The sequence below is a fragment of the Gobio gobio genome (assembly GCF_949357685.1).
Source record: "Gobio gobio genome assembly, chromosome: 23".
Taxonomy (NCBI): domain Eukaryota; kingdom Metazoa; phylum Chordata; class Actinopteri; order Cypriniformes; family Gobionidae; genus Gobio; species Gobio gobio.
The window spans coordinates 10,726,748-10,738,089 of NC_137119.1; the positions used below are offsets into that span (position 1 = coordinate 10,726,748).

The 11,342-nt window shown below is 42.5% G+C and overlaps 1 protein-coding gene across 1 annotated transcript in view; it reads left to right on the forward strand.

The window, feature by feature from the left end:
• Window positions 1–6,958, forward strand: part of trpc1 (transient receptor potential cation channel, subfamily C, member 1) — a 43,283-nt gene extending 36,325 nt beyond the window's left edge. The window contains exons 11-13 of the mRNA XM_079806738.1: window positions 328–529; window positions 3,377–3,571; window positions 5,463–6,958. Coding sequence (XP_079662864.1) covers window positions 328–529; window positions 3,377–3,571; window positions 5,463–5,690 — 625 coding nt within the window. The 3' untranslated portion in view covers window positions 5,691–6,958. The remainder of the gene's footprint in view (window positions 1–327; window positions 530–3,376; window positions 3,572–5,462) is intronic.
• Window positions 6,959–11,342: the final 4,384 nt, after the last annotated feature.

Consider the following 11,342-nt stretch of genomic DNA (forward strand, 5'->3'; position numbering starts at 1 on the left):
TCATTTTTTTGCTCAAAGACTTATGCCATAAGTCTTTGAGCAAAAAATATGCAAACTTTCCTGTAAAAATGTAAAGTTAAAGGGGTCATTTACATTTTTCATTCAAAATGAGTTGTTTTTGCATCTTAGTTTCAATAAATGCTCTTCTTGGACGGCGGAGGAAGTTTTTAGTTCTTAGCTCTTGCTCATAATATGACCCCTTTGAAAGGAATTTGACAGAATCTAAAGATTCTAAAGATGTGAGGCTCCATATTGACCATGAAAAGTATAAAAGCTCTGTTTTAATGAAATCTTTTACCTTTATCATTTATCTTCAACTTTCTCTAGGTTTATGGGGACATGTTATGCCCTCTTCTGGTACATATTTTCCCTGGCACACGTGGCTCTGTTCGTCACTAGGATCAGCTATACAGAGGAGCTGCGATCATTTGTTGGTGCTCTTATCGTCGGTACCTACAACATTGTTGTAGTCATCGTTCTCACTAAACTCCTGGTGGCTATGCTGCATAAGAGCTTCAGGCAGATTGCTGTGAGTGACCTTTGAGATGATTTGATTCCAAAAAATGTGAATCCTATAGGTGCTTTCTTAACATGATAGAATTACCGTAATTGTGTGTTTCCGTCAAGTAGAATGAATCAAAGGAAGTTCCATAGTATCCATCCACCTGAGTTAACATCACATGAACGCTATGGCAGGGGTTCTCTACTCTGGCCAACGAGATCTTGCACAGTTTAGCTCCAACTGTAATCAAACACACCTGAAGAAGCTAGTCAAGATCTTCAGGCTTCCTAGAAAGTTACAGGCAGGTGAGTTTGATTAGAGTTGGAGATAAAAGGTGCGTTCCATTCGACCGTAAGGGGACTGCAGGGTATTCCGCCATCTTATTAAAGGAACACGCCGACTTTTTGGGACTTAAGCTTATTCACCGTTTCCCCCAGAGTTAGATAAGTCCATACATACCATTCTCATCTCCGTGCGTGCCATAACTCTGTCTGACGCACCCACAGCTAGCTTAGCTTAGCTTAGCACAAAGACTAGTCTAGCCATCTAGCCTACTGCTCAATAAGTTCCAAAATAACGCCAACATTTTCCTATTTACATGTTGTGTACAGTTACATCGTGTACTAAGACCGACGGAAAATGAAAAGTTGCGATTTTCTAGACCGATATGGCTAGGAACTATACTCTCATTCCTGCGTAGTAATCAAGGAACTTTGAGCCGTACCATGGGTGCAGAGGCGCAATGATATTACGCAGCGCCTGAAAATAGTCCCCAGCACGCTCTCTGTGCAAGCAGGTTGTCACGTTGGTTATGTTGACGAAAGTTAACCTATTTTCAGGCGCTGCGTAATATCATTGTGCCTCTGCATGAATGTATTTTCATATTGAGCTGTTCATATTCAAAATCATATTGATTTTCATATTCAGCATCAAATATCTTAATAGTCAATTAAATATACAAGTATATGTAAACTAATAAACTAATACAATGTTTTGATTATATTTTTTAGATACATACTGTGTGTTTTGTAAATGTATATGCCTATTATATGGTTTTAAATTTGAAAATTAAATAAATTACAATATTATTAATTTATGTTATATCATAATCTGCGCGACCCTGTCGTTGCCTTTCTTTGATGACAGCGAAGTCCACTTCAAGTGATATACTTCAAGAGTAGGGAGCAGTGAACACTGCAAAGGGACCCTGTCGAATGGAACGCACCTAAACTCTGCACGAAAGTGGATCTCGAGGGCCAGCTTTAAGAACCTCTGTGCTATGAGTTCTCCAAACCTGATGGGGGCAGTAGAGAGGTTAATGCAGTCTTGTTGGTGGTTTCAAGCATAGATATCCATAACAAAGGCTAGATGTCTCGTCCGCACTGCTGGCCAATGGAGGTCGACGTCCGCACCTGGCGGCCATCTTGTCACAGGCAGCTCGCTCACTCGTAACATTGTTTTCATGGGTGCTTGCACTTTTTAATTAACCATCACTTGCTCAATTTTCTACCGATTTTCAAACTGTTTGGTTTGTTATAAAGGTCAGAGATGTAGTAATGACACTGCATACTTATGAAAAATTATTCATAATTTGTTCAAGCATCCACGTTAATAACGTTTGTTAGAAACCAAACCATTTGTAAATCCGTCAAGATTTCATTGAGATAAGAGTATTTGTGTTCATGCAGATCACTCGCCTTACATCAGGTACCACAGAGCCCTGCCTGTGACAAGATGGCCGCCTGTGATGACGTTAGAGACTCCGCCGTAAGACATCTAGCCTTTATTATGGATATCTATGGTTTCAAGGAGGTCTATCCATTAGCATTCCCGTTCATTTCAACAAAGTTTAATCAGCTGGCACATTTAGAGGGTATGCATTGATATCACTTTCCCGCTGGAACACGTCTCCTCAGCCGGACTAAGTGGCAAAATAGCTTCTGTGCGACTGGATTTAATAGGGGAAACATGAGTAAAACAAACGATTATCAGTTTAAACTAAAGGTTGGACTTGATATAAGTGTACCTTACAACTTACCAAAAATCCAGTGATCCATGTATATTGACATGCACCTAGGAATCGTGTTTCCTGATATTTATATCCGCCTGATTTCAATACCGATTAAATGCCTAAATAAAATTTCCCTCTGAACGCTTAATATAAATACAATATAGGTAGGTATAATTCAATGTTATATATCATCATATCGTCCAGCCCTAAAACTTCTATAGTTTTTTTTCAGTGTTTATTTAAAAACATCCAATTATGCAGAATATAAGATGGTACATATTTAATTGATTAATTGTCAATATAATATATATAATATAATATATAGGGTATGAAAATTAAGCATTTTGACACAAAATGATAACTGCAAATCCACGTTTCGCTACCTGGAGTCCAGTTGTGTCTATGAATTGCAGCGATCCATTTGTTTCTCTTTTCTGTAAAAATGTACCTCAGATTTCTTGTCAAATCTATTTATACAATGAATCTCAAAGCTCTTTCCCGTTTTAGCTGTGTTGTCGTGGCATTCACGCTGAAAACCAATGCTGCCACTCAGTCTTTTTCCACTCATTGGGCGTAACCGCAGTCATTCCAGCCGATGGTGACGTCACACGCATACGCTCTATAACCGTGGAAATAGGTGACCTGAAACCTGCCATCTTTGCTCATGGGCATTCAGTTCAGCCATGTGACCAATCACTTATAATTGAGAACAATGGGAATATTAATGGATAGAGCTCTTTAGGAATATTATAATGCTTTGGTTCAGGTATGAGTACAGATACCTCTGGTTATTTGTCTCAAGCAATGAGCATCAGGTAGTGAAGGCATCACTGTTGTACCTTGATGACTTTCTCTGCTTGCAGAACCATGAAGATAAGGAGTGGAAGTTTGCTCGGGCTAAGCTGTGGCTCAGCTACTTTGATGACAAGTGCACACTGCCTCCACCCTTTAACATCCTCCCCTCACCCAAGACCGTGTGCTACCTGGTGATCAGCATGAGCAAATGGATCTGTTCCCATACCTCCACAGGCAAGGTCAAGAGACAGAATAGCCTCAAGGTATGTAAGACTTATATTTGGGAAGATCTACCTACTGTACTGTGTATCCATAGTTTGCATTTAGTGGTATATGAATAATTGATCGATTTGATGATCAAGTAAAAACTGTTGTTTCTAAAGACAGCCTATCCTTAGTTCCTTACAGAATTGTACTGGTGCTGGAACAGGTGCATGGTTAGTGGATTTGTCAACCTTACTTGCCCACTTTCCCCCGACATTGTTCCATGTTCCTGATTAATGCTATGCATTTCTACCTCAAAAAATTAGGTTCAGGGCCTGAAACATACCAGGGAGATTTTGTTGTTTTATAGTGCAGAACTGCTGCTATTGCATACAGCAGGGGTGCCCAATTCATGATTCTGGAGGGACTATTCTCCAGAGTTTAGCCCAGACCCTAATTAACCCTTAAACGCATACCTCAGGGTCTTTAGTTACCCGGGACATCATTTACTACCTCCTCATTCATTTCTCATTCCTCATTCGCCCACAACATTTGAGGTCGGCAAGTTCGGTCTGGACTTGATCCGTTGTGGAGCAACTTTGCTCAAACCAGAGCTGTTCGGACCAATGAAATTGTCAGGGCGGGGTTTATACGATGATGGACAGATGATCAATAGGGACGTAATCATGCACGTCACCAAAGAGCGCTTGAGTTGAATTTGTTCTAATCCTAAATGGAGAACTTGTTCGTATATGCATTCACCTTTACTATTTCTCTCAAAAATGATGATCGTGTTGGTAAGTACTCCATGTATCCTTAAATAAATTTTTACAACACCAGCAAAAATCGTTTACACTCATCTTCTACTTCTTCCAGCATGCGTGCAGTTGAGTTCTGTTGACAACTCGCTCCATTGCTCTGATTGGTTGTAGATCTATCCAATTGAGTGCAGAGGCATTTTCTTTCCTGGTCCGGATGAAACACGCCCCATAATCACAGCCCAATGGAGCAGTATCAGACTCATATTCTGACTAGAATCTGAGTATGACGATGTCAGGCTAAATGAATGCTTCTCTAGCAAGGAAACGGATCTACTCGTGCGCGAGGTTAAAACACGTGAGCAGACGGGACAAGCCGGATTGGGCGCAAATGCATTTGCTATTTAAACAACGTGGCGCAGGACGTGAAAATGATAACTGCGTCAGGCTGAAACTAGCAAAAAACACTTGCGTTGCACCTGGTGCCACATTACGCCGGGTGTATAATAGGGCCCACAGTTACCGCAGTCATAAAACAAAAGAATAGGAAGTATCATCAGCAACACTTGAAATGGCTCAGTGATTTACTGCAGAGCAAGGAATGAACGCACTCAAAAATTTGTGTCACTGCCACTTGATGGTGGATCTGGGTAAGAAGCTGTCAGCAATCAAAATATTTATTATTTTTTGAGAATATGTTTAAGAATATGAATGAACTGGGAAATAAGCTCTGACAGTGATGATGGTATAAAACATCTGCTCAAACTGAACCCTTCCAAAATATGCTTTATTTAATTTTTCTGTAATTGTTACTCTAATATCAGGAGTTTTATATTATCCCAACTGGTAGAGATCCATCCGTGTTAGATATAGATCCGGGTCACTAAAAACTGGAATATGTAATAATGATTGGCAAAACATTCATGCATTTAAGGGTTAAACACAAATGTGCCAGGTAATCAATGTCTTTAGAAGTGCTAGAAAGCTCCAGGCAGGCTGGAGCAAAACACTGCAGGATGTTGGCCCTCCAGTTGGCCCTATGAAAAGCGAACACTGGGCCTCTTCGAAATAGGTTTGCCAGAACATTGGCAGAGAACCGGGTCTTGCACCATTTTAGTGGAAATGTGGTGAGCTCTAGAATATTGTGCCTTAAAGTCAGCCTACCAATGACCCAATAACTTTTTGCTTCCAGGAATGGACGAACCTGAAGCAGAAAAGAGACCAGAACTACCAGAAGATTATGTGCTGCCTAGTGCACCGTTATCTGACGTCCACAAGGCAGAAGATGCAGAGCACGGATCAGGCCACGGTAGAGAACCTCAACGATCTGCGGCAAGACCTGTCCAAGTTCCGCAATGAAATGAGGGACCTTTTGGGCTTCCGCACTTCCAAATATGCCATGTTCTACCCCAGAAGCTAAGCCATGACCATTTAGTAAATATGACCCAGCATGCTTGGCAATGCTCTTCTTCTTTTTCTTTGGAAGATGTAAGGTGACAAAAAAGTACTGGGACTCTACTGGAATTCTCTCTATGCTCTATTTATTCTACACTAAAGCCTCCAGAACCATAACTTATGTAATATTCTTGCATCCTACTTGTTTTCTAAAAGTGTAATTCTTTTCAATTAAATAACATTTATTATAAAGAAATGTTTTCTATTGAACTTGCTAAAGTTCTTTGTAACTGTTGCAGCTTTTTCAGTGTTTTAACGTATTACTTAAAGGTGCACTATGTAACTTTTCCGTCGGCTAGAGGTCGCCTATTCAAAACAAGGGCGTAGTTTGGTGACGGCAAGTTTGAGCACAGAATCTTGGGACATGTGGTCTTCACCTAACAGCCGGTGGAAAAGAATCGGGATAGGACTCGGGCAGAAATCACATTCATGGATGCGATTATTAACGTTACTGTAGTATGAAGCAGAGCAGGAGCGAGTGTTGTGGAGCTGAGCAAGGCCTCTGGAGCGATTGTTAATAAGATGAACGCAACACACGCTCGCGAGCAGCGGGACTTTTATTACGACACAGTCGCCGGTGCCATTTCCGCTTTTCCGGTCATGAATATGAGGTAACGCAGCTCTGTTTATCATAATAGATACATCTGAGTGTGTTACAAATGATGTTATGGCGTTACTCTGTGCGTTTGCTCTGCGCCTGTTATGACACTTGTTACACACTGTAGTAAGAGTAAAGCGTTTCTGCAAAATAAAACTGGAAACTGAGGGTAACGCAGATATGACGCAATTGACAGGCGACTCCCTCACATGTCCCGGTTCCTTGGCTAAAATAGCAATTTCTCACGATTTACAAAAAGTTGGAAACATTTGGGATATTGTAAGTACTCAACTGAACAAAATATACAACAATGGCCTTGTGGTTTTTTGGAAATTTTACTGAAAAAATGTTAAATAGTGCACCTTTAACGTATTTTAGAGCAGAGTTCTTCAACCCTACTCCTCAAGACCCACAGTGTTTCCAAAACCACATACTGTGTGAGTAGGTGCTACATTTGAACTTGAACTTACTTCACAACCATTAAAAATGTATGTCAGTGTTTCTCAACTGGTAGGTGGCGGCGTGTGCAATAAACATTTTTTTATTTCTTTTTTATCAAGACTTTTATTTTGAAAGACGTGCATAAAAGCTGTTGACTCTTCTGTCAGAATCAGTTTGAGTAAAGAGTGTCTGAGAAAAATGCATTGTCCTGATTCAGTATATGTGGTCAGATGAGATGCTGTAAGGATATATGTTGGTGTCATTATTCTAACGTCATAGTCGCAATTTGTTTGTCTCACACCCCAGAAAAAACGGACTGTCCTGCCAGACGTTATACTGTGCTCATAGCGCAGACTCTTCAATTGCACGTGCAAATTACACTGTTTACTCATCAGTCATTTATGTGTATGTTAAGTAAAGTAGGGCTTAGGAATTAGGTGGAATTGATAAAAAATGGTGCCATGGCCATAGACTGTAAAAACGTAGTGTCCGTGACATCACCCGTAGGTTTCTGAAGAGCGTTTTTGAAGCGTAAAGTCTGCCGTTGCCATCTTGGCAGTGCGTTGTCGCGTGTCACTCGTAGGTTTCTGAAGAGCGTTTTTGAAGCGTAAAGTCTGCCGTTGCCATCTTGGCAGTGCGTTGTCGGGTGTCACTCCTGGATAAATCAAAATGGGCAAAGAGACGGGACGTGGGTGGAGCTGAGGTGATGACTAATGGTGACATGTTCACACCAGACGCGAATGAAGGGTTTTGCGCGAGTGATTTACATGTTAAGTCAATGCAAAGACGCGAATAGACATTCTGCGGTGTGAACGATGCGGCGCAAATTGAGTGTTTGACGTGTAATTCGCGTGAGTTGAAAAATCTGAACTTTGCCGGATATTCGCGCCGCGTTAACCAATCATGAGCTTGCTCTAGTAGTGACAACAATGAGGACAAAATCATATGTGGATACCCGGAGATGTACGTACTTTATAGAAACAGGAATAAAAAGTATCTTGCTTGGAAGAAAGTGAGTGAGGAGGTCGGACAATCTGGTAAATTGTAAAAAAACGCTCTTTACTCAATTTCAGCTATACATAGGGTGATTTCAGGGTGATTGGGACACTTTTTGCCATTACAATGACTTGGAAAAAGTGTCCCAATCACCCTGAATTCACCCTATTGAGACGACAAGCTAGTTAAAGCCAGCAAATTGGGCTTATTCACCGTATTTTAAAACAATCCATGTCAGCCATTTCGCAGAAGCCCCTCCAATGACGCAAATTCATGTCTGTTGTGTAGTGAATGTCACACACGAATGAAGCAAATTTCCCACGCGAATGACGCAAGTAAACTCAAAATGTTCAAGCGTCCAACTACACGCGAAAAGCGCGATTTATTCGCTTAATTCGTGTTTGGTGTAAACGCACCATAACAGACAGCAGACAAACGGCAAACCACCTGTCACTCAAAGTAGCCACGCCCTTAATTATGCCGAACTTTAAAACTTAATACAATTAAACTAGGGATGCACAATATCATCGGTACGACATCGGAATTGCCCGTTAAGCGCTTAAAATATAAAAATCGGTATCGGCCGTTATAGAAAAAATTATGCCGATATGATAACGCGTTGATATGCACCTGCAATAACTCACATGTGCAAGGAGTGCTATAGCGATAAGTTCATGTCAAATGTGTGGTAATTCTTGAAGTGAACTTATATGTCAACAAGCAAATACATTGCATGTATGGCGTTTTTAAATGCTGCCTTGAATTTGTGAATGCGCGTACAGAAAAATGTGACCGTTAACAGTGACTCCCCACTCTCTAGTGTGTGCAGACGCAGCAGCCTCCACAGCAGCAGAAGCCTCCTCCAGGGGCCGGATTCACAAAACATTCTTAAGAATTAAATTATTCTCAACTGCCAATTTCTTCGTATTTTCTAACTTCAGAAAAAATATAAGAATATTTTGTATTCCCAAAAACTTTTCTTAAGAATGTTCTTATCGTTTTTCTTATGATTGTTCTTAAGATAAAATTTAAGAAGTATTCATATTCACGAAAAGAATGTTCTTAAAAATCATCGTAAATAACTTCTTAAAGTTAGGATAACCTCCAACTTATCTTAAATACCCAAATGTAAGATGTTTAACAAATGTATTGGGTTGTTTCAAATATTAAGCATTACAACATAACAGTAGCTAGCTAAATATAATATTTATAACTAATAGTACTATATGGACGAGCATAAAACCAGCAACCAGCTCGCACCAACCAGCAAGCGTCAATAGCGGACGAGAAACCCAGTGTCATTTAAAAATACTACTGTTAATGTCTCACAAATTGTAGTTTTAAGACTTTCTCAGGCGAGAATGTACTTGTTTTTAAGATTAAATCTGTGGTTTATTTATAAAGAGAGCGCCCATTTGACAATTTTATCTGCCGTTTTCGGAGTTGTGAGATCCAGTCGATCACCGGGTGTTCAGCACTCATTAAACCCGCAGAGAGCAGCCTTTCCTCGACTAGTCCTTCTGATGTTTGCCGCTGGCTCTGATGTCTCTGAGATATGATTCGTCTTGTGTAGATCTAACGGCTGATCTTTGGTACCCAAGCAGCGTTCCTGATAAACGGCTAGGCTCTCATAAAATAACGATTTTACCGACACGGCACATTAAAAACACGATGTTGATTTACTCCCGTCAAACCAGTCACGACGAAAATAGTCTGCACACTTATTATGATATCTACAGTAATCTGCAGTGTGGCGAGCAGCGAGGCTGAGGGACCGTGAGAGCGGGACGAGGCCGCGGTCATTAGTGATGATGAGCGCCAGCTGCGTGCCGTCAGCCTCGTGTCTCACGGAGAAGTGACGGGAAAATAAAGGAGGAGCGACGACAGTGAAGGACGAGAGAGAACCAGGCCTAGATTTTAAGTTGTGTTTTATTTATTTATTTATTTATGTGTTTTTTAAGTTTTGTTTATGTATGTGCTTTTACTTTCACTTTGTTCATTTGTTTAATTAAAGTTTGTTGTTTATTGTTCGCCGATTCCCGCCTCCTTCTTCCCACACGAACAAACTCCGTTTCATTGGTGCCGAAGCCCGGGAGGAAGGAGAGACATGCTGTCGAAGAGCCCTCGCTGCTGAGCATTTTTGAAGCGTAAAGTCTGCCGTTGCCATCTTGGCAGTGCGTTGTCGCGTGTCACTCCTGGATAAATCAAAATGGGCAAAGAGACGGGACGTGGGTGGAGCTGAGGTGATGACTAATGGTGACATGTTCACACCAGACTGCGAATGAAGGGTTTCGCGCGAGTGATTTACATGTTAAGTCAATGCAAATAACGCGAATAGACATTCTGCGGCGCGAACCAATCATGAGCTTGCTCTAGTAGTGACAACAATGAGGACAAAATCATATGTGGATACCCGGAGCTGTACGTACTTTATAGAAACAGGAATAAAAAGGATCTTGCTTGGAAGAAAGTGAGTGAGGAGGTCGGACAATCTGGTAAATTGTAAAAAAAACGCTCTTTACTCAATTTCAGCTATACATAGGGTGATTTCAGGGTGATTGGGACACTTTTTGCCATTACAATGACTTGGAAAAAGTGTCCCAATCACCCTGAATTCACCCTATTGATACGACAAGCTAGTTAAAGCCAGCAAATTGGGCTTATTCAGCCATTTCGCAGAAGCCTCTCCAATGACGCAAATTCATGTCTGTTGTGTAGTGAATGTCACACACGAATGAAGCCCAGGAGGAAGGAGAGACATGCTGTCGAAGAGCCCTCGCTGCTGAGGGGGATCGCGGTGCTGAGGAGGTCGGGCAGCGCGGATGGGTGAAGACCGCGAGGAGCTGTTGCTGGAGCTAGTGAAGATCCGGTGGGACGGAGAGCTCGCTGCCGTGCCCTTGGGTCGAGGTGGGGTGGCTGCCGTCCTAGAGGGAGTGGAGGAGTCGCTGGTGTTCGCCGTGGGCCGGAGCCTGCGTCCATCCACCATGTAGGGGAGGAGCAGGAAGCGTGCGGGACTCGCTGCCGGCTGCCCTCGACAGGAGGAGCCACCGCCGGCCGCCAGGGGGCGGAGGAGGATCGAGCCATCCACCGAGCGTCCAGTGTCATCACATGGCACCGCGAGGAAGAGCCTCTCGGCGGGCTGAGGGCCGAGCGGCAGTGTGTCAGGGAACCGGACAAATTTTTTTTTTCTCCTCTCTTCACTCTCTCGTCCGGTCACTCTGGGGTCCTCCGTCTCCCGTTCTCTCATCTCGCTGGCCCATATCCCCGGACACAGAGATTGGGCTCCCCGGGGGGGGGAGTAGGCGTAGACAAGGGGTACTCCCCGGCCTACGAGGGGTGTTGGGGTATGTGGCGAGGTGGACGAGCGAGAGACATGGGAGGAGCGAACGAGATCGGTGTGCGTGATTGAGAATGAACGTCACCTGCGAGGCACACCGGTCTCGAGTCCTCTCATGAGGGAGCACGGAGGCATATAAGGACGAGCGGCTCCAGTGAAGGACCAGAGAGGACCAGGCCTGGATTTTAAGTTGTGTTTTATGTATGTTTTGTTTATGTATGTGCGTGGCAGTCGTCCGTGAGGGG